This window comes from Protopterus annectens, chromosome 1.part1 (genome assembly GCF_019279795.1).
Source record: "Protopterus annectens isolate FY-2018-M chromosome 1.part1, PAN1.0, whole genome shotgun sequence".
Taxonomy (NCBI): Eukaryota; Metazoa; Chordata; order Ceratodontiformes; family Protopteridae; genus Protopterus; species Protopterus annectens.
Genome location: NC_056726.1, coordinates 18718927 through 18743371, shown reverse-complemented (window position 1 = coordinate 18743371; position 24445 = coordinate 18718927). Strand labels below are relative to the sequence as shown.

The following is a 24445-nucleotide window of genomic DNA, read 5'->3' as shown; positions in this document are numbered from 1 at the left end:
GCCCCTGGAAGCAACCTTTGAGGCTCAAGGTGGATTAAACAGAGATCATCCACAGATTATACAGATACGTATTAAACAAGCTATCTGTAGGTAAATATCTCTTCCTTAAGAGCTCCCATACTTGCCCAGAGTCACACTATCAGAGGCTAATGTAAGTAACAGTTGGACAAGGCAAACCTCTGCTTTGTCCTCCCCATCAGAAGGATATTTGGGAGATACCAGCTCCAATTTTCACAAATGGAACACACTTGCACAGAGCCCAGATAGCATTTATCATCAACTGTGATGAGGCAAAACCTTAGACAAATGCTCCTAATTTATTTTATCAGATACTGACCGCCCATACCTCAGACAAAATAATCCCATGCTGGTCTGCCAGACATTTTTTCAACATCAGATAAACACTTAATATCATAATCTGTAACATAAGGCAGGAGTGTCATTGCACTACCCACAGTTCTCTTAACACTACCTCCGATCCAGATCAGACTGGGCTCATTCCAGGCTTCTGTATGTGCAAGGAGGCAATGTTCTTCCCATAATGTCTTGCAAAACATTTATAATATACATATAGAAACAGGAGTGCAGCTAACCACATAGGTTGCATCTTTATGAGAATTACAGTATGATTTTGTATAAACTAATATTTGTGAAGGTGGAAGAGGTTCTCGACTGGCTGATGCAGATTGTTTTAAGCTGCAAGTACCTCTCAGACAAACATCTATAAATCTTGTGGGTCAGGCTTGTATGAGTTACACAAGTGATTGGCACTCTTGTGTGGAATTACAGATATGTGAAAACTATGTTTTTTATCTTAACATCAGGATTTCAGTATCTCTGTCATTCTTTGTTTTCCCAAGATGAGCGATCTCAGTGTTTGTATAAGTAAAGGGGTATGGCTGTTGAGGGTACAATGCGCCTGCAAAGTGTTGTTTTTATTGATTTTTTTTTTCATTTTGTCTGATTGTTTTTTGAATGTTTCTGTGTTTTGAGATTGTAATCATGAGAATTGAGCACAAAAAAGTTGAAGTTTTATCAGGAAATCACATGTCTGTGTTGGCAGACTGTCACAACCATGCATACCTCACCTGCGTTTAGGCACTAACATTATTTTCTAAATCCTGTTCTGAATACAGGAGGAGCAGCTCCTGCTACCCCTTTGGGGGTTAGCACTGTCAAATTCAGCTTTGAGAAAAACCTGTAGTGCTCCTAGGACCACATTAAAGTAGTTCCTTATAACGTTCGTCAAGATCACATATCTGTAAGAGATTCAGCATAGAGTATAATTTTCCAGTTCCTGGGTTTAAGAGGCTGATAACTTGATCCATTCTACCAGAAACTAGGCCCATTTGAATAGAATTTCTCCTTAAGGAACTTCACCACTGTTGCTGGTATCTTGGGCTCTCTTATTTGTAATTCCTGCACTCCTTATGTTGTTGAATCCGCTGTGACCCACTGATTAAACGCATATTAAAACCTGCACGATTGAGAAGTATGCATATGTCCCATTTCAGGAAATCATGGTTCAAAACTAAGTGTGTATCCTAGAAGTCCCTTAACTACATCCCACATGTACTAAATTCCAGTGGGACTCCTGCCATGAGGTACTTCAGATTGGGGGATTTTTTCCTGTAACCTGTCAAAAAAAACTCTGGACAATTTTATAAAAGGCCAGCAAATGCCAAAACTTCATATAACATTGAGAGGAACTGTTGGCCTACTGTCATGTCAAGAGATAGCAGACAAAATGACCTTAAGTAGATGTTCATCTTTCCTACTGCTACGGTAGCCTTTAGGCAATAGGGGCTATGTTTTGCCCAAGACACAACTAGGCAACTTCCAAAATTTCTGCCTCCTTCCTACACCTTCACTTTGCTGATTTTGCAGCCCTGTGGAGGGAAAATCAGCAGTCATACTGAAGTGTCTTCAGTACTTTTCTTGCTGCGTCATAAAATAGCAGGTCAGAAGCTTCAAAGGATTAGCTGCCGCCCTTTAGCTTCATTTCTGGCAGATACATCTACAGTGGGGAAACCTTCCACACAAAATATTGCCTTTTAAAATAAAAAAGCAATGCTTTTCCTATTTATTTTAACAGGGCTTTTTATTGGTATTGTCCCTTTTAGAAACCTAGTATCTTTCTAATAATGGAAGTTTCCTGTTAACGACTGCTGTTTTTAGCTGCAGGGAATTTGTGGGCATTTTTGCAAGAAAAATGTACTGCTTGTGTAAACTTTGACTTCTATGTTAAAGTTTAGTGTTGTGAAGTGTTTTATTTGAGTAGGAACTATTGCGCGGTATGTTGGTGCTGGTATTTGTTGTGTGACAACTTAACTGCCATTCTTTTCTGTTTATTTATTTATAGTTTGTTTGCAAGGATAGTCCATTGGGCCATGAGGAGCCCGTTTTCAGTGGAGTCCTGGGGAGAAAAGCTCCAGAAAATTATAAATTACAGATTTAACATAAGAGTAAGTTATTGGAGAAATGCAATGTGCACAATGAAGCAAAATTAAACAAATAGAACAACACATATTAGTAGAGTGCACATATTAGTAGAATGCAGTGAGTAATATTTACAAACAGTTAAAGTTTTTAACAGTGTAACATGTTAGACTAAGTTGTTTAACAAAGGGGTGTCAGATAGGAATTTCATGTGCTGCTTATGCATTATTATGTTTGAGTATTGTGTATATGAGTGTTATGTGCTGTAAGTGAACATTCTGACAGCTCACCTTTTGACAGACCTGTTCCAGTGAAGCTTACCGCATCGGGAGCATCGACTTTGCTCGCAGTATGGATACTTCCCACTCCTGCTAGTCTGTCTTCCACTGTACATAGAAAGAAGAAACAACTTATCAAAGAGGCCTTGCTGCCTCTGTGGATTCATTCAACAATGCTGCAGCTGATGGTGGTTGACTCCGTGGCCATTTTTTGTTCCTGAGATCACTCCCTCACAGCTCTAGATTTCTCTGGTGTTGTCTTTTCAGACATTATGAACCGGGGTCAGCTACATCCTTTTTGGCTGTTCCAGTGTCCAATCCAGGCATGAGAGAACCACCTTCTCTGGGTCAGGGTGAAACTCTGAGGGATGTTCGTCAGTGCAGCTGGGGAAAGAGACTTCTTGGCAGAAGCATCTTTTCCTAATTAATCATCATCCGTAACTGTAAAGATAATACAAAATGTCAAACAGTGCTTATCTGAAAATATGGTGTTCTGTTAGAAAAGATAATTTTCTTTACTTAACTAAGAAGTTGTTACAGACTGTTAATCCCGGTGCTCAGAAATCCTTATGTAATAAAGATGGCAGCAGAAACATTCCTGAATAAGACATGGCAGAGGATTCTGACATACACCGGGACAGGGCTTCTTCTCTTGTAGATTCACAAGATGTTTTATGGGGACAAATGGATGCTCCCAAATTGAGAAGCTATATGTTATGAATAGATATGCCTCATTCTGCTCCTATTCCTCTATTCGTACTAGCCTTTGAGAATATTTGTAATGCTGTGTGTAACCATCTCGATTCTCAACCTTCAGGTCTCAAAAAGACGGCCTTTATAAAGTTTCTCAAAGTAACAAGCATTTGTTCTTTCACCTCAAATCTGACCTTGCGGCCACGTTCACATCTTTGCTGACTGGAAACAGACTTCTGATGTCCTCTAGTCTTTCCCCTGTTGACAAGAAAGGGAAAGTATTGGACAGATTTGGTAAGAAAATATTTTCTTCCAGTTTGGTGTATAGAATTCTTAACTATCAGACTTATATGTGGAAGTTTATTCTTTTTTGAAGAGACATTTTGAGTTTCGATGACACTCCCACCTGAAGGTAGTTAATTTCTGAATTCCATTCTGAAGTATTTAAACATGCCTTATGCAATGTGTATGATTGTGCAGCTACCAAGTCTAGGGCTGCTGCTACTGTATTGAGGGAGATATGCCTGGGTATGTAATGAAATGTTTTCTGATGAGGTAATGTTTGAAATGTAAAATTCCACTTTAGACAAGGAGGTTTTATTTGACCCTTCTGCTACTAGTCCTCAAGTAATTTGATGTGAGAGGGAAATTAATTTAGGGAATTTCCAAGATTATACAACCCCCCTCCAACTCCCAAGTCCTCCTTTCCTTCTAGGAAGTGAAACAATTCCTGCCTGCTAAGTCCAAATAGGAAACAATAAAGATATGATAGGAGGGGAACAACAAAAACAAGGATCCTTCCCAAAAAATGACATTCGACTTCTTCAGAATGATTATGCTAGCATTCTGTCCATCTTTGCCACCCCTCCTGCCCCTAGCTCTCAAAATCTGTCCCACAAACTGGCTGTATACATTCCCCTTTGGCAATAGATTGTTTCAGACTCTTGGATGTTAAAAGTGGTTCATGAGGTTTACAGTTGTTAAAGGATAATGGATACAAATACCTCCATTCAATTGATTAACCCCCTTCTCCCTGAATCAAACAGAGTTTTTTTTTCCTCAGGTTCTTCAGCATTTAATTACCCTAGGAGTCATAAAACCAGTGCAGTCAAATCAAAGGGAGCAGAGTATTCTATTCCAGAATGTTTCTCGTACCACAGAAATAGTCTTTTTGAAGGCCGGTTCTACATCTTTTCTTTTGAAATCTGTATGCGAAAGCTCCAAAGTTCAAGATGTTGACCCTTTGAAATTTATTACTTCTCATTCTCAGTAGAAGTTTTATGGTAACACTAGATCTAAAAGATGCACACCATCACATTTCCATAGCCAAAGGCTTCAGGAAATTTCTCAGGTTTTCTGTGCCTGGATCACATTATCAGTTATTTGCATGACTTTGGGTTATCAACCACTTAAGAGGTGTTTACAGAGTGTCTAGCTCCAGTCATAGCTCATCGCAGTCTGAATGGGATTCATATACATCATTATTTCAACAACTTGCTCATCTTTGCAGAGTCTTTTTTTTTTTGCCTCCTTTCAAAACAGACAGCTGAACAAACTGTGCTCCAGGGCTCCTTGCAAGCAAGCCTGGAAAACATGCATTGTCATTCTCGTGGATGAGAATGCTCCTTTATGCCTTTCCACTGATATCCTGGGGAATTCTGATGACTCAGGACGACTCTTCAGAAATAATTGCACTGACTTCCTTTTATAACCCAAGCAGCATTGGTTCTACCTTCTTCTGGAATTGGCCAAGGGCAATTGCCACAAGCTTCCTTGCAGATTAGATTGACTTAGACAAGACGAGGGAATTTTGATGAACTTTATCCTCAAATATCTTCAACTGAATGTGCCTGGATGATTCATTTCTTTTTCCTTTTAGGCATCTCTTTCCAGCGGATATGCAGCAGTTACTAAATTAATTTGTGATAAAAAGATGATGCCTACAGTTGCTATTAGGAAATCTTATATTGGCAAGTAGAAAAGATTTTCTAATTGGTGCCTAGCCAATCAAGGCCCTATTGGAGCTTAAACATTTGCATGAAGTACTTTCCTGTGGCCTCTCTTACTCCTCTGTGAAGGTATAGCTTTCGACAGTTTCAGTATGTCTGCTGATGGATCCGCCCTTTTCTTCTATAGTTTTAGTAAAACACTTTCTGAAGGGAGTTTTACACCCAAGACCTCTGCATAAACATGTTGCTCCTTCTTGGGATCTTAACTCTGTGCTGGAAGAGTTAACCATGTCTCCATTTGGACCTGCTCAACAAGCAGACCTAAGGTTCATTACATGTAAAACCATTCTTATTGCTGAGACATCTGCAAGAAGATTATCCAAGTTGCAAGTTCTTATGGTGGGTGTACCCTATCTGTTTTTTTTTTCATTGAGATAAAAAAAATAAATCACTCATTCTTGCCCAGAGTTGTTTCAGAGTTTACCTTGAATCAGGCCATCAGTCTCCCCAGTGTTCTTTCTGGGTCCTCAGAACCATGGGAAAGGATTCTACATATTCTGGATGTGCACAGACAGCTCAGGTACTCTCTTGACAAAAATAAGTCCTTTAAGCTAATCAGCTATTTGTTTCTTATGCTGGAACAAAGAAAGGACAATGCATGTCAAAACAGACTATTTCTAGATGGTTGTCCTAACAAGTTCCAGGCAGTATAAAGGCTCATTCTACCAGAGCCTTTTCTTCTATGCCGTATTAGAAAGGATTAGACTCTTGAAGTATTCTGTGGTTTTGTTTTAGTACTTTTGCATGGTGTTACAAATTAGATTATTGTTGTAGATCCAGGACAGGCTTTGCTGTGATCATTCACAAGGGAATCCTGGATCCATATCCCTCCTCCTCCCAGTTTGGATAGGCTTTGGTAGTCATCTTATATAGCCTTAAGTCTACTGCAGCACTGGGACTGATAAACATAGTACAGTTTTGTAAGTTGCACTTAATAGAATCAGATGTTTGAATTCCTCACTGCCTGTACCAGCTCCCTATCCCTCTGTTTTTGTATGTAGTTATTTGTTGGGATAAATAAAATGTTTGTACTAGTTCAGGATGAGTACTCTCCATTACTTTTGGGCAAGAAAGTTGTGAAGGTACTACACACTGATAGATTTTTTTTCCCTCCACAGTGCTGCATAGTCAGCAGTCCGAGTGAAGGTGTGGGAGGAGGCCAGAGCTTTTAGAAGCTGCCCAGTTGTAAACTTGGCAGGACACACCCAATATAGCCTAAATGCTACTGTAACAGGGAGGAAACTTTAACCTCGTGCTGTTATGGGTAATTGCAGTTTGGAAAATGTACTTTCCATTACATCCAGAAATTCCAGAGATGCAAAAATTCTGTCTGGATTAACCATAGACTGCCACTGACTTGACCAGTTTGGTATATGCTTGTTTATTACTAGGGGCAACCCTATATCCAGTAGTTCCAGACTAGAGTGCACACACTGTACCAATATTTGGTTAGCAGGTTAACTTTACAGCCAGAGGTGTAGCTAGTGATTTTGTGCATGGTGTCATCCCTCAATCTCCTGCCCCCAAAAAACAAATTGAAGAGCCAAAAAAAAGTGTCTGTGTGTGTGTCTGTGTGTGTGTGTCTGTGTGTGTGTGTCTGTGTGTGTGTGTCTGTGTGTGTGTGTCTGTGTGTGTGTGTCTGTGTGTGTGTGTCTGTGTGTGTGTGTCTGTGTGTGTGTGTCTGTGTGTGTGTCTGTGTGTGTGTCTGTCTGTGTGTGTGTCTGTCTGTGTGTGTGTCTGTCTGTGTGTGTGTGTGTGTGTCTGTCTGTCTGTGTGTCTGTCTACACACAGTTCACAGAATCCTGAAATATCACAATCCTCAACTTCATAATCCAGAACCCAAAATCCTGAAAACTCAAAATCTTGAATCACAAAATACTGAAAATGTACAGGACACAAACAATGACAATATTCCAGTACAAGGACACAGAGAAGCACATACAAGACAAAGGATAGCACTTTTCACCAAATATGGGGAGGGGGGCAAGCCCCCCTGCACCCCCCCCACATCCCCTGCTAATTAAATATATAAACTCCAAGATTGCACTCCACAGAAAAAAATGGCAAACATACCATCATGTGTTCATGACTGCCTGTTGTAACCTTAGTAACATTCACTTTTAACTTGCTATACTACAACATAACTCATGATAGTGTAGCAATCTTGGAGTTTATATATTTAAGTAGTGGGAGGTGTGGGAGGAGCAGCCGCCCACATGGGGGGTGCAGGGGGGCTTGACACCCTGCTTATATTTCCTGGTATGTAATCTGGTTTGTGTTCTCTATAGTCAGTATATGTATCATGTGTGTTTTCCGTCTTTTGGGATTTAGGATTTTGAGTTTTCAGGATTTTGAATTTTCAGGATTTTGGGATTCCAGATTATGAAGTGTTATGAAATTCAGGATTGTTGTATTGCAGGATTCTGAAGTGAAAAACACACACACACACACACTTCTTTTAAACTGTAGCAAACTGCTTGGTACAATATATACCACGCATAGAGTGCTACAGCATTCAAGTGTGTTGAAATTGTTTTAAAACCATAGCAAACTGCTAGTTTTGTAGCAAGTAGTTGCTGTAGCTTATGCTACACATGGAGTACTACAGTGCTCAGGTTTGACTGCAGATGCAATGCTGGCATGTATTTTTAAATGCCAGTAAGCACTAAACATGCCTACTTTGCCCCACCTAGATATACTGCTGACTGTGCTACTGTCTACAGCTGTGACTACAATCAACATTTAGAAAGGATGATGTAAAATTAAAATCTCCAGTCATCACTGACATACCATTAGTGAACTGTAACAGGCTGTTAACCATGGCTTTAGCTTGTGCCACTGGAAGTTTTAGATGCAAGTAAAGCAGAAATGAAAATCACCCATTTACATGAAAATTTATCATAACAAGAACACCTCCCAAGTGTGTCCATACAGTCCAGGATTTTGAAGGTCCTGCACAAATGATTTGATTGAAAACTGTATTCCCCTCCAGTTGGCTGTATGACACTGGGGAATTAAGCCCTGACTGGGACCCAGCTGACCCGGGTTTTATTAGATATACATTCATAAGTTCGACAGACACATCTTCGACACTGCTTCTGTGAACTGCGAATTTCGAAAACCAAAGTGCTGAATTAGAAAACCTCTCCCCCTTTTTGACCCATGGTAGCACTCGTTTTGGTGGTAGAGTGATCGGGAGTGTTGAAGTTCGATATTTTTAAGACATTTAGGGACGTCTGTGTAATGGAATTCAGCTAAACGGTTCGTGTATACGGACATGCATAAATGTGCCTTCTCACAAATTAATGTATACTTTTTATTAGCAGCCTGGACATTGGAGGAGGTAACTAAGAAATGTGAGTTTGTGTGACCAGCATAGGTTCACCTATCCTTTGAAGAGGGCAGGTTGCCTAGTTTGCTACATTGCTAACTTGCCATGGAGAATGCAGCAGGTAGCCTTAAACTCTGTTAACATGCACACTCCACCAAGCAGCACTTGGGATCTGTACATAAGCAGGAATGTACATTCACTGGGTCACAACTGTGAGACTAGAGGTCAAAGATATATGGAAAACCATGATGGCTTCCTGTGTGATGGCCGTTTTATTACTGTCTCTCTGCCTGAAGAGGAATGAATGAGCTAGTTTGGTCTTGTGAGGGGCCGTTGGTTTTGTGGCAGCAGGAATAAAAATAATAAAAAAATATATATATGCTACCCCTCCCAAATGAGATAAGAAAGATGAAGGCAGCAAAGCATAAGGAAGTTAGGTGTGTCTTGTGCAAACAGTTTGTCAAGTCTTACAAGTTTAAAGTTTTGGAAGCATCTAGTCTTTTTGTAGTGCTGTTCACTCCATTAATATTCATTAGGTTCATGTTTATTACAAACCAGTCCTTTACATATTGAACACAAGCTAGTCAACAGTCTATACTTGCAGCATATTCAAAAATGTCTTGCCTTAGTCTTCATTCCTGACAGTTTTCATTTTAGTACTTTACTTAAATCTGATGAATGCAGGAGATAGACTGTAACTGCCAGGCCCATGACAACCCGTATATGCCATTTTAACAGTCTGAGCTAACAGGACATGTATCAAAAATCTATATACATAACACTTAACAGAGTCAGAACTCCCCTTAGACCCTACTGCCCCCCCAAAAAGAAAAACTCCTCATAGTTCAGAGACAGGTGCCTCTGATTCAGGGCATATCTGACCTAAAGGGACAAAGGGAATGGGGTACCTAAAGGGAAAAAAATACCCACCCTTTGACCAAACACATGAGCCCATTATAGCAGTTAAACTCTGAACCTCAGCTGCAACTACATTTAAACTCAAATCATTATTCAGGAGTTCCTTCATTCCCTGTACTGGAACCCATTCTGTATATCGTGTCCTCTTTATTTGCACTAATTACATACTTCTCAACCTGGAAACCTCAAAAATCTGGGCAAGGGCCCATGAAACGTAGGTACATCTGGCCAAAAAATGGAACACTGATTAACATTAAATTTGCATGAATAATCATTTATTTTTATTTATTATTTATTTAGCATTTGTTAACCAGAAAAGTCCGACTTGGAACGGAGCCAATTTTCAGTGGAGGCCCGGGGAGAAATGCTCCAGACGCATGACTTTGTAATGTGGGAGGAAACTGGAGCACCCTGAGGAAACACAGAAGGCACCCCAGCCGAAAATCAAACTGGAGAACCTCTTGCTGTGAGGTGACAACTCTACCCATGCACCACTGCACCATCCTAACTCGTCCAAATCATGTAATCCTGCCCACTCCAATGGCATTGTAGGATAACAGCATGAAGATTGAAATCACTAAATATTAATAAATAATGTCAGACATTTGACTTTCAGACTTCATATCCCCTCAGAAAATACATCATGCAAAACCTGTTATTCTAGCAACTATCTGAGTTTACAGGAGCAATATTTAAAATCTGTCCCTCTTGGTCCTGTGTCACACCAGTATTTTTGGCTTTGTCCAGATTTCTTCTGAGAGATTGAGAAGTATGCGCCTAAGCTACTAGCCTCAGCTTGTGCTCATTCTTAAAATCAAACCCTTCAGATAGATTTCAGGGGTTACTTTGGTATGTATTCCCCACCAACACCTAATCTGCACCACTACCAAGTACCCGAACTACCTCACCTCACACAGCTTGACTAGTGCCACTGCCCAGCCATATTCTGATGCAGTACAACAGACACAATGCAATCTATAAGTACCACACCTGTTGTTTAAACTGTCTAAGCCGCGGTGGTGCATCGGTAGCGCTGTTGCATTACAGCAGGAGGTTCTCCCGTTCGATTCTCGGCGGGAGCGCCTTCTGTGTGTAGTCTGCATGTCCTCCCCGTAGTCGAGTGGCGTTCGAAAGACATGCATAGAATGGGAGTGCCTTCGTTGAAGGTTGAGTGTTGAGCTGGCACCTGTAAAAAAATCTACTGCCAGTCATTAGCGGACCGGAGTTCTGCTGTGGCGACCCCTAACTGGGAAAAGCTGAAAGAAAGAAAGAAAGACCATGGTAGTGCTCTGATCAGTCACCAATTTCAGACTCAGCCTAGCTGAAATAGAAAACATTTATTAAAAAATACTGAAATGTAACTAGGCAATAACATTGTAGTTCAGACACTATATAAAACAACTGCCAGTACAGCAAGAAAAGCGATGTGGCTACTCACAAGGTAAAGTTATTCACACTTACTCCAAAGAAAAACTCTCCCTCCACGATCAGGCTGCACATCAACCATATAATATCCAGCACAAGCTCTGCACTTGCAGCCATTCCAGTTACAGTTGTCTGCCTCTCATTCTGCATGATTCAATGTCTGCATTGTCTGCATTAATAATACAATACAAAGCCTAATTCTGGACATTTACTGTAATGCTTACTCACTTCCCCATAATTAAAATTAATAAAAAAATACAAAAAAGACTGTTGTTGTAGAGGAAACAAACGCCTTCAAAGTTTTTTTAACGTAACAAAGCGCTCATCAGAATTACGTTAAGACTATGAAGGTGTTTGTTTCCTACCACAACCGATGTCATCATTTCACACATCCCAAGTTACGGTGCCTGTTACCTGCAGGTCTACCTAAGCTGCACCGTATTACTACCGGACTGCTACTGTGATGTACACCACAATTCTAAAATGTCAGAAGGACTGCATATAACTTAGCATCGCGTCTAATGTGTGCACTGTATAGGCAGTATAGCTTTTACAATTCCAATTTCCAACTTTCATTTTCTGGTCTCCAGAGCAAAACGATGGCCAGGACAGATTAAGATGCAACAGCTCCATATGGACAATTTGATGTGTGGTGGCAGATATTTTGTAAACAACTGACTGTCTGTTCACCGCTTGCACAACTTGTTTGTCTCAAATTTAAAATTCCTGCCTTAGTTACCAAATTTTTATTTTTTTTTTTTTGACTGCAAGTCAAAGTAAAATTAGATAGTATTTCCACAATGCTTAATAGGTCAAAACATTGTTTATTGCAGGCCATCACTGAGACGATTTAGGTACCCATAGTTTTTATTTGTTTTATTCCTAAAAGTGATCATCCTACGATGAACAACTATTTGTCATAGTGTTATAACTGCTCCATTCTGCTTTTACATTTTGACTGTAAATGCATTTAGATTTTAATGTAATTATTATGTATATGAGTAATAATTTTCTGCCGATTGTCTGAAGGACTGATTTAAATGGCTGTGCTGCAGTCTGTGTTGTAATCTGACTGCAGAAAGCAAATCAACCCCACAATAAGTTGCCCCCTCCCTCTGCATCATCAGAAAGCGGGACCACATGACTCATAATCAGGAAATACTTGTACATCTATGAAAAAAACGACAATAGTAAGGAAGCATAAGTACTGCAAAGTAAAACAATAATACTGAAAAGCAGTTTGAAAGTTAAATAATGTTAATCATAACATACAGTTTTATCACTCATTTGAATAGTGCCAAAAGCTTATTTTTAAGTACTTGTCTTTTTAGCATCCATCTGTTCTTTAAAACATTGACACAGCTAATGTGTTTTCTTAAAGAAAATGAGCCATATCCCGATCTGAGTACTGCCTCCTTTTTTGAGAGGGAAGTGTGAAAGAAGCTTCTCCTGATGTCCTTCAAGGATGCATCTGCAGTCATAACATATGGGTTGTCCTGCCTCAGGCAGCCCTTCGGTCGGCCGGATTCCAAAGTCTGGGTCCGGCATCGGCTGATGTCGCCTCTTCCCCGACGTCAAAGCGGCTGGGGTATAAAAGCATCAGCCGACGCCATTTTCCTCAGTCTTTCTTGCCGCGCGGTGCCCGAATCAGAAGCTGTTCGCAAGTGCCGGTCGGTCAGATCCAGAGATTTCAGCTACCGAAGACTTCGAAAAAAGCTAAGTACCCCATTGGGGACTCTTTCTTGCCTCAGCCGATGTCAGACAAAGTAAATAATTGTTTAACTTGTGGGAAACAAATACCTCATAAGGATTTCCATTCTTACTGCCTTCCTTGCTTAGGCCCAGACCACGACGTATCAGCTTGTTTAGCCTGTGCCTCCTTCAACCGACAGACTCTCAGACGTCGGTCGGAGTTTGCAGAGGAGTTTTTTGGAACCGATTTTGCTTATAAAATGCCGTCGGAGACTCCGACTATGCATATGGTCAAAAAGCGCAAGGAAAAGGACTGACACTCGCGACCCACGGTTTCGGCTGAAACCATGGTTAGGCCTACCGCGAGTGTCTCGGTTTCGGCTGAAACCGAGTCCACGGCTATTCCTACTACCGAAACCATACCTCCGACCACCGAGGCCAGAGAGGCCCCGGCTGAGTCGGCTTCAGAACTCCCTACCGAAGCTAGTGTACAGGATTTGTCCGACACCATACCTTTGGACATTTCTACCCCTGCATGTGGGGCAGCTAGGCCCCCAGCTTCTATGTCTATTAAGGCCTTCTCCAGGGCTAAAGCTGCTAAACTTTCAAAAGCTTTGCCTGCCAAATCTACATCCCAGAGGCCTTCCTCTAGTTCTCAGATCCTCAGTCTTGCTGAGGACCATATCTCCTTAATTAGGGGTACCCAACCTCACCCAGACAGGGCCTCCCAACCACCTCCAGACAAAAGGCCCAGGACTGACCCCTCTGAACCTCACTCCTCAGATTGCTCCACGGATGGATCTGATTTGTCAGACCACCAGGAAGGGGCCTACTCGCCTTATGAGGATTCAGATGCAGAAGAATCTATCCCTTCATCCTCCCCCCCCCTGAGGAATTTTCTTTTGGGGAGACCTTACACTCCATGAGAGAACACTTTCAATGGCAGGGTCAGGATTTCTCTGATTCTAGAAAAAGATTAAGGACCTTTTTGCATTTGCCCCAGCATAGGCCCTTAGCTATATATCCGGTTCTAACTGTAATTGATGATGTGTACAATGATGTCAGTACTGCACCTGATACTCTCCCTCCGACCCCCTCCAAACCTGACAGATATTACAGGGTCCCGGATTCTCACTTCCACCTGTATAAAGCCCATGCTGCAGACCCAGAAACTATTTCTCAGGACCCTAAAGGGGTTGCAGCCGCTACTGCCAAAAATCCCCTACCCTCTGAAAGAGAGGCTAGAGCATTAGAGAGATGGGGAAAAAAGGTTTATACATCTGCTACTCTTTCTGCCAGGACATTAAACTGTCAATTCCATATGATACAGTACCAAGAATTTTTGTTAGATCAGCTAAATAAGAAACTTTCTGCACCTGAACCCTTAGACCGTAAATCCCTTCAGGATTTGGTACACAACTCACAACAGGTCAGTAATCATTTCTTAAAATGTGGCTATGATGCACTGGAGGCTTCATTTAGATCAGCTATGACTGGGGCAGTAATTCGCAGGCATGCCTGGCTGAAGGAACAATCTTTACCAGACCATGTCAAGGCTAAACTCCTCAATGCTCCAATGGAGAAACAACATTTATTTGGCTCCCCTGCACAGGAGATTCTAAAGAAGGTTGAGGAAAAAGCAAAATCTGTGCAAACAGTTAAAGATTTCCTGCAAGTTCAACCGCCGAGGTTCAGCAGAAACTGGCCTACAAAGAATTGGTCCTTTCCAGACTCCTCCAGAGCACAGAGAGGCAGAAACAGGCGCCCTAGAGGCAGAGGTCAATCCAAGGGCCCCTACAGAGGCTGTCAGTGGCAGCCTGCAAACCAGAGGAGTGGTGCAACAGCTACAACTACTACCACTGCTATAGGACAGACCCAATGACTTGACTCTGATTCCGCCTACCAGGGATCAACTGGAAGCACCCTTGGGCGGAAAGTTGGCTTTATTCTCGAAAAACTGGCATTGCATTACAAAGGATACATGGACATTGCAAATAATAGACAAAGGATACAGGTTTCACTTCCATACTTTGCCAAAGAGAGGCGGAATGCCAAACCTTCCACCAAACCAGAAGGTAGAGGCTTTAAGACAAATCAGCAAGTTAATTCAGATGAAAGCTATAGAAAGGGTACCATCTACAGAACAAGGCCAAGGATTTTACTCCAGACTATTCCTTGTGCCAAGAAAAGAAAACATGGAGGCCTATACTTGACCTGTCCACACTGAACACTTATCTCATTGTGCCAAAATTCAAAATGCTGACCCTACAGCAACTTCTTCCCATGTTGAGCAAGGAGTCTTGGCTGGTGACTCTAGATCTCAAGGAGGCATACCTGCACGTCCCTATTCGACCAGATTGCAGAAGACGCCTCAGATTTCTTGCAGGATCAGAGCATTATCAATTCTCAGCATTGCCCTTTGGCTTATCTACTGCGCCCAGAGTATTCACGAAATGCCTGGCATCAGTAATTGCACACTGCAGACTTCAGGGAATTCAAATTTATCCATACCTGGATGACTGCCTAATACGTGCGGACAACAAGAAGAAGTTGTTAAAGGACTTGGCCTATGCCATACACCTGCTACAAACCTTGGGATACACACAGTCAACATCCAAAAGTCAAGACTAGTACCATCCCAAAGGATAACCTTTTTGGGTGCGGATCTGGACACAATCACTCAGATGGCTTTTCTCACAGAAGAAAAACAAAAACAACTTCCAAATTACTTCATGACTCTGACAAGACAAACTCAGCTTACTGCAAGGAAAGTCCTGCAGGCCCTGGGTTACATGGCATCCTGCATAATTTGAATTCCACATGCCAGGTTGCATATGAGGAAACTACAATGGTACCTAAGGAATGTATGGTCTCAACACAGTCAGTCTAGAAACCATGATACAAATCATTCCATGCCTTCAAAAGGAATTCCTTTGGTGGGCTCAGGCCTGCCAGTCCAACAGAGGGTTGCCTTTCAACAAACCAAAAACAAGGCAGACCATCACCACGGACGCCTCAGACCGAGGATGGGGAGCACACATGGAGGACAGACGTATCTAAGGCCTATGGTCTCAAGGGCAGCTAGGCATGCACATAAACCAAAAGGAAATGCTGGCAGTAAGACATGCAATCGAGGCATTCAGACCCTTCCTCCAGTAAGGACACCTGTTAATACGGACAGACAACACCACAGTCATGTGGTACATAAACAAACAGGGAGGCACACATTCCTACCCTCTATGCCGGATGGCTATGGATCTGTGGAACCTATGCCTGAATCTCAACATCCAGCTGCAGGCCAAATTCGTACCAGGAAAAGAGAATACTCTAGCAGACAGCTTAAGCAGAACTACCATGGATGCACACGAATGGATGCTGCACCCAGACATCTTCAAACTCATAAGAAAGAAATGGGGAATCCCAGAGATAGATCTGTTCGCCTCCCCACTCAACCACCAACTGAAGAAATTCTGCTCAAGGACATACCACCCACAAGCCTGGAGGGTGGACTCTCTCTCTTTCAGCTGGAATGCTCTAACAGTATATGCTTTTCCACCTCTCCCATTGATGTACAAGGTTCTACTGAAGATCAGGGAGGAACAGCCAAAAGTCATACTAATAGCTCCGGACTGGCCAAGGCAGCATTGGTACCCGCTACTGAGAAGCATGTCTCAGGCACACTCATGGTCTCTTCCCCTATGGCCTCTTCTTCTAACGCAGAACAATTTCAGGACCCTGCATCCCAACTTGGAAACACTGCAGCTAACTGCCTGGAAGATTCCTTAAAGCCCAACAGCACCGTTTTATCTTAGAGGGTGAAGGACATTATCCTGGAGGCTCGCAGACCTTCCACAAGAAAGGCATACTCAGCTAAATGGAAGAGATTTCTCATTTGGAGCACATCAAAGGGCACAGATGTCACAGTGGCAAACCTAGCACACATCCTAGAATACTTAGCAGAATTGTTCCACAATGGCCTGTCTTATTCATCCATTAAGATTCATGCTTCAGCAATTTCAGCAGAATACAATATGGATCCACCAATCTTCTCACACCCTCTTCTCAGACAATTTTTGAGAGGGATCAAAAATGTTAAACCTCCAAGAAGACCCCCCCTACCTGCATGGGATCTCAATTTTGTGCTGGAAAAACTAACACTACCTTCTTTTGAACCAGCAGCTTCAGCAAACCTCCAGTTTTTATCTTGGAAAACTGCATTCCCTCTGGCAATCACTTCAGCAAGAAGAGTATCTGAGTTACAGGCATTAATGGCAGTGCAGCCTTTTCTTATTTTTCACCAGGATAGAGTGTCACTGAGAACCAATCCTACTTTCATGCCAAAGGTGGTATCTAGGGTATCCTTGAACCAAGCTATTCACTTGCCTAGGTTCTTCCCTAACCCACAGAACAAAGGGGAAAAACTTTTGCACACCTTGGATATACACAGACAACTACGCTACTATTTGGACAGAACTAAGACTAACAGAAAAACTGACCAACTTTTTGCAGCATATGCAACTGGGGTACAAGGAAGAGCAATTTCCAAACAGACAATCTCAAAATGGATAGGAAATTGCATTCGTTTTTGCTACTCCTTTCATGGAAAGACAGTTCCTGAAAATATCAGGCCTCACTCTACAAGGGCCACAGCCACCACTACAGCTTTCCTACGAGGGGTGGCTACCAAGGACATTTTAGAAGCTGCTACTTGGAGCTCCGGGCATACATTTGCCAAGCATTACAATCTACCCTTATACTCCAGATCCCGAGCAGGGTTTGCAACTGCAGTACTGCAGGGGATCATAACTACACCATAATTCTCTTAGTACCTCCTCCCCCAGATTGGCTATGGTATTCTACCCATATGTTATGACTGCAGATGCATCCTTGAAGGACATAGTACAGTTTTGTACCTACCATAAATGTAGATGTCCGATAGGTATGCATCTGCAGTCAGGATTACCCACCCTCCTTCCCCTTTGTGGTATTCCTAGGGTACTTACCCCTCTTTCAGCTAGCTGGGGGAATCTATTATGGTGTATTTGTTTGTTTGTTTATATATGTATATAATTTGCAAATGTTTAGAGCTTTTCAGCCTTTATCCAAATTTAGCCTTCTTAGAGGGCACCTGGCATCTGGGGCAAGAAACACTGAGGAAAATGGCATCGGCTGATGCTTTTATACCCTAGCCGCTCTGACGTCGGGGAAGAGGTGACATCAGCCGACGCCGGACCCAGACTTTGGAATCCGGCCGACCGAAGGGCTGCCTGAGGCAGGACAACCCATATGTTATGACTGCAGATGCATACCTATCGGACATCTACATTTATGGTAGGTACAAAACTGTACTTTTCTTCTAATCTGTACTGGAAAAGCTCATCCAGTTGTGTCACTGGCATTTCTAGTTCAGTGTTTTTCTAACTGAATATGAACAATACGTGGTTGTGCCCTTTCTAGGTTACTGGGAAGTGGGTTATGTTTTCTGTAAGCATCAAAGTGCCTATGTAGGTAGGACTAATCTAAGTTGCAGTGTCGGAATACTGTCGTAATGGCAAGTCTTAAGTCTGTTTTTTTTTAGGACCTTGGATTCAACAACAGTGATGCTCAAAGAATAACAGCCATCACAGCGATTCTGTAAAGTTGGGTTATGGACGGTAAAAAGAAAAAAATGCTGTCTATAATACTTCTCCAGGCATTTAAACTTCATTGCACAGCACTGGGTTTTCAAAAAAATCATACCAAGTGTCACAACGCAGTCATTATTTTAAAAGACTCTGTATATCAGTCACAGGGATTCTAGTGCAGACTGAGTTTACATCGGCGTCAGTGTGCATGCATGTGAAGCACGTGTGGAGCTCCTTAAAGGAGAAGATACTGACACCACAGAGTGTTTTTTTTTTTAATTGGTGCTCCGGTTTCCTCCCACATCCCAAAGACATGCTGTAGGTGGATTGGACACTCTAAATTGGCCCTAGGTGTGAGTGCTTGTGTGTGCCTTCTGTGGAAGGTTGGGCGCCGGGCTGGCAGCTCGACACCGTAAAACTCCACTGCCAATCATGAGCGGACATGTGATCCGCTGTGGCGACCCCTAACCGGGAAAGCCGAAAGAAGAAGAAGTGTTGAAGTCTCTTGTCTGTAGTGCACACCAAAATCGGGAATTAAAGGGGCCAATCTGGAATTCGTGGGACCCTATTATTTTGAGCCGAGTACCAGGAATTACCGAGCAATTCAGTACAGTTGAGAGGTATGACTAATTATCATTCCAGAGGTCACCATGGCAGGCAACTGGAAGAACCATGACGACATCAGTTCAAGCTTTCCTGTAGTGGAAAGGAAAGAGAAAAGGAGAGGGTTAGTCACCTCAGTTGATCTATGAGAATGAATCCCTGATTGTGACTCGGGTGACCTGAGTTTGATTAGTGGCTTGGGTGCCTGTTGGAGCTGATGTGGGTGAGGAGATTTTATGTACCTTATCTTGCAATTTTCATGCAGTCTCATACTGTTATGTTTGTGTAGTAATACTACAGTCTTCACTGAGATCTGAAACTGGCATATGTTCTCTGGGACTGTACTCCATAAGTAGAAACATTTATATTAATTTGCTGCTTTAACCGAGTGACTGACTGAGTACACTGAATTTGTATTATCTTTAGTGAACCAGATTTGCCCTATATGTGTTAATAAGTATGCTACTGCTCTTCTATCAGTAAAGCTTGGGGAACAACATTTAAAGATTTAGTGTAGCTTCAGTACTCACTGCTGCAAGTGTACATGTAATAAGGAAACTGAAATGTGCCTTATGGTTTTGATGTGTTAGTTTCATATTTGCAGTAGTATTGCTTCCTGTAATAATAGGAGAACTTAAATAAGCAATACGTGTCAGTACGCTGCAAGTGTAAATGGTTCAAAGGAGCATAAGAAGTTAATCTTCCTTCTCAGTGTTACAAGTGCTTCACGTAGGATAAATTGCATTAAGAAACATATAAAAATAAACCGTGTAAGTTTTAATTAAAGGAATAAATGGAATACTGTTTTAAAAGTAAAAGAGGAGTGCGGATAAACTAAGCTATATATGAGCAAAATAAATATAATCCTTAATGGGCAGCTGTACATAACTGTTATACTAGTTATAGTAGCAGTTCTTTAAGGGAAATTATTGTAATATGTATATTTTAATGTAAGATTATATTTTCAAAACACTGAGTTTGATCTTTATAATTTTTTCTAGGCTTCCACAATATTTTGTTGTTCCTGGATCAGTTTCTGATACAAATATTGAACAGCAGAAAGGAAAAGGAATTCCTGTGAGCATTAAGTATTTTTCTGTTTTTAATAAGATGTTATTAAGCAATAAAGTGTATGCCAGTGTACATTCGGTCTAATGTCCTAAGTAACGGTAATCTATTTCTATTCATTTAAATAATTGTCACTATAGCATTTACACAAAATATGGATTTTTTTGCCAATAAAAAATGTTGCAGTACTTGTGACTTTTTTTTTTTTTTTTTGCACTGTTAAGTTTGCTAGGAGCCAGGAAGTGCAGTAGACAGTACTTTTGGTGGTTGACAAAAATCATGAGCCTCCAAATAGCAGTGCCAGACTTCTTACTCCATTATGCCACCAATCCATAACCATAAATGTCTTGGCTCAAGAATCTGGGACAAAGCCCCAAAACTGAGGACAAAGACTGATTTATAGAGTGTTCTTACATACTTAGTCACTATTATTAACCGCTTTTGCATTTGTAAGCATTTTCTGAAAGATATCAAGTGTGAAACTCAAATGCCTGTCATTGTTTAGGTAAATAATATCTGTTATTGATGTGACACGTGTTCTTTTCTAAACAGATATCAGATGCTGCTTTTATGTGATTGTGAACCACCTGCAAATAGAATAAACCTGCACAGCTTAATAGGTGTAGTTCCTCCCCACCCCCAGCAAGCTAATACAGGATTGCACGACAACTACATTTCAGTTTTGTTATTTCTACTATTAAATGCAATAGTGGAAAATTAAGTGCCTTGATTGAGATAAATGAGTCCAAAATACCAAAATAATGAAACTTACCACAGTCCTAATTTGAACAGCTGATTCTTGGAGCCAAAAGGGATAAAAAACAGGAACATGTAAGCAGTCCCAGTAATTCAAGTCAGCACCAAGAAAAAAATAACTGTACTTTGGAAGTCCAGAATGTGAAATCTTTGTAATCCAGTTGGTCATTCCTTTCATGTGTAGCTGTGTGATGTCCTGGCTGAATCATGAAGCTAAAACTGCTGAAAAAGTAGAATTTTAGAGTTTTTTTAATTAGATAAGAAAGAATTAAAGCTTGCAGAAACAACTGTATTTAAGAAACAACAGTATTTTGGTGCTAAATTTCATGCTTCCATGTACTCGCTCACTGGGGATCATCTGGATTAAACTAGTGCACTGCATGTAAGATAATACTATTTTTCTGTAAACATTCGTATGGGACTCCATGATTCACTTCCTGCACTTAAAGATGCACAGTTAGGGAACTTTGCCACCCTGAATTTGTACCTCCAACTGCTTCACAGAGGATACTGTTGGCTTTTTTGTTACACAGCATCCCTGGGAACTGTAGGTGCCAATGAAAGGGGAAGTAGTAATATACTTGTACTGTAGGCATAGTTACAGGACAGCATAAGTAGCGCTATAGGTGCGAACAAGTTACTGTATAAGGATGTGGGAGTGAGAACTGGTTTACAGCTTTGAAAGCTGTGAATCACTTGGTGCTGTTCACAGACAGCAACCCGAAAGTCTGTCTGTTGGTGAATTGAATGGCTTTCAGAGCTGCTGTGTACTTCACTCTGTCACACTTTGTTTTTCTGTGTGCCAGCCATGTATATTTGAGCTTTTAAGGCTGTAAAAATGCTGTGCACTCTGTGCAATATTGCTTTCTGCTAATGCTGTTAAACAATACTAGAGCAAGGGACTTAAAAGTTTGTGAAGCGCTTTCCTTACATCAGAAAGGTGCTTAACAAAGTTGTCATTTTCCCAGATTCAGAACGTAACCAAGACACACCATTTGCTGTAAAAGTTGTTATGCATGTCTGTAATGTCAAGAGAAGTGCATAACAGGCTTTTCTTTTTCCTGATTTGTATTGTAAAAAGTACATTCTGTCTACTGCAAAGAGAATTAAAGCTAAGTAGAGTGCCTCTGTACAATGAGGCTCTTCCGGTGACAAGATAACTATGAAGGCCAGATCAATAATGAAAGTGAACCAGTACACTTTGTTTACCTTACCTCCATTCAAGCTGGTTACATAGGGTCAGGTGCCATATAGAATCCTGTCCAAGTTTACTGGAGAAGAAGGGGAAGATCACCAAATAAGTATCTGTTCCTCCCTCCATAAAACAGGCATGGTGAAATTTTGCTTTGAGTGCTACCTTATGAGGAAAGGCCAGTAATGTTAAAAGGAACAATGGCTGCTGCATGCCATCTCTGTTTGTACATCCTGGGCTAATGTGCCACTCTCAAGATCCTACAAGAAGCCCAAAAGATAAGGCCAGTATTTTGAAGCACTTTGTTTTATTGATCTCAGGTTGTTTTCTGATCACTACCATTTCTCATATTGAAGCACTTTGTTTTATTGATCTCAGGTTGTTTTCTGATCACTACCATTTCTCATATTGAAGCACTTTGTTTTATTGATCTCAGGTTGTTTTCTGATCACTATCGTTTCTCATATTGAAGCACTTTGTTTTATTGATCTCAGGTTGTTTTCTGATCACTACCGTTTCTCATATTGAAGCACTTTGTTTTATTGATCTCAGATTTTCTGATCACTACCATTTCTCATATTGAAGCACTTTGTTTTATTGCTCTCAGGTTGTTTTCTGATCACTACCATTTCTCATATTGAAGCACTGTTTTATTGATCACAGATTGTTTTCTGATCACTACCGTTTCTCATATTGAAGCACTTTGTTTTATTGATCTCAGATTGTTTTCTGATCACTACCATTTCTCTTACCTACTCTTTTCTCCCTTCTTTTTGCCTTTATCAAGAAACTCTCATCTAGAGCACAGCAAATTGAAGTTCAAGAGGTGAATCTTGACATCCATGCTGAGAACATGTAACAAGTAGTTTGACTGGAGAGACCCAGTTATAGTGGACTTGAGCTTATTTGTTCAATCATGACGGGGTTGTACCCAGAATCATGGTGGCAGGAACCCACCTGCAGGTACAATTGTTCAAGTACCCACAATGGTTACTTGTACCCTTGACAACATTTCAACTATGAGGGCAATTTTTAATGGCCATAACCCCACCCAAAGATGGTGGAATGTACAATCTTCATCTCAACAAAAGCCTGCAATGCCTTTCCCATGCAGGTGCACATTTCATACCCACTACGCAAGACTGCTACCATGTAGAAGCTTGCTGAGCAGACCAGCTACCCCCACACTGCAGTTTACATCAGTTTGCAACAGCATTGTTCCTGCAAAGAATTATGGCATTCGAAAACTGCTGCACCCTCCCCTCCCTTTTGTCAGATGGGTATACTTATTCTCCCCCTGCAAGCTCCCTAAGTCACTTCTTGAACTCTGGTTGCCTGGGCCTTAATTAGGATTTTATCATTCTGTGTCTGTTGAGTTAGTGTTTTTGGTTTAAGTTTCTGTATGGAAAAATGCCTTAATTTCCCTGACACTTCTTGGTCATGGCCATTTCTAGGCAGCCTGCATGTTAAAGCTGGTTATGCAAGATTTGGTCATGGCACATGGGGAGGTAAGGACTAGTCTTAACGGATGGAGTGTGAGAAAGGAGGAAAAAAAACTATATAGAAAGTAAAAATACTTTTTTCATCATTGCTCATCATAGCATGACTGGGAATTGTAAAAATGTATAATAAACTGTAATGTATAAAAAAGACCACCAATTCACGAAACTAGAAACTTTGTAACTTTAAAAACGTGAAATAGGACCAACAGAAGACCACTGACACTGCTGTGTAAAGTTTATCGCTTTCTTTCATTTAATACCAACAAACTTCTTCAGAACAAATACACTGCTCAATCCACTTCTTAAATACAAATTAATTAATTGGTGGCCCAGTCACATTGGTTCATCAATAAAATGCTCAGTTAAAAAAGCAAATCTTAAAAATAGTATATACATCTGTTTCTTTGCATATTTGTACTATAAACATATTGAAATATAACCTCTTACATATATAAAATGTATATAAATCTCATATTGTTAATATGTACAGAATTAATAATATAATTTGTCATTTAAAAAGCATTTCGCATTTAAAGTGCCATTTAGTCCAGGAGATTTATAAGTCCCTAAAAAGACTTGCCACTTTAACTCTTTAATTTCAAGAGTATTGTTAAAATTAGTAACATAGGGAACTGCATCAATGAAATCCAAGACAAAAAATGCAATTTTTTTGAAATCTACACATTCCATAACATGCTTTGCCAAAGCATTGTTAACATCCCTGTTTTTAATAGCTAAACAGTGTTCATATATTCTGTTATATAATGCTCTGTTTTCCCAATATAAAAATTAAAGCAAGTGGAACATGTAGCTAGATAAACTATTACACAACTTTTACAGTTAAACCTGGACTTACTGGTAACCATTTTTTGAATGTGAGGGAAAAACATACTCTTTGAGGAATCTATGAATCTA

The 24445-nt window shown here is 40.8% G+C and overlaps 1 protein-coding gene across 1 annotated transcript in view; it reads left to right on the top strand.

Moving 5' to 3' along the window:
- MTMR12 (myotubularin related protein 12) overlaps positions 1-24445 on the top strand; it is a 1177010-nt gene that overhangs the window by 726016 nt on the left and 426549 nt on the right. Inside the window, exon 8 of the mRNA XM_044073440.1 lies at positions 20014-20089. Coding sequence (XP_043929375.1) covers positions 20014-20089 — 76 coding nt within the window. The remainder of the gene's footprint in view (positions 1-20013; positions 20090-24445) is intronic.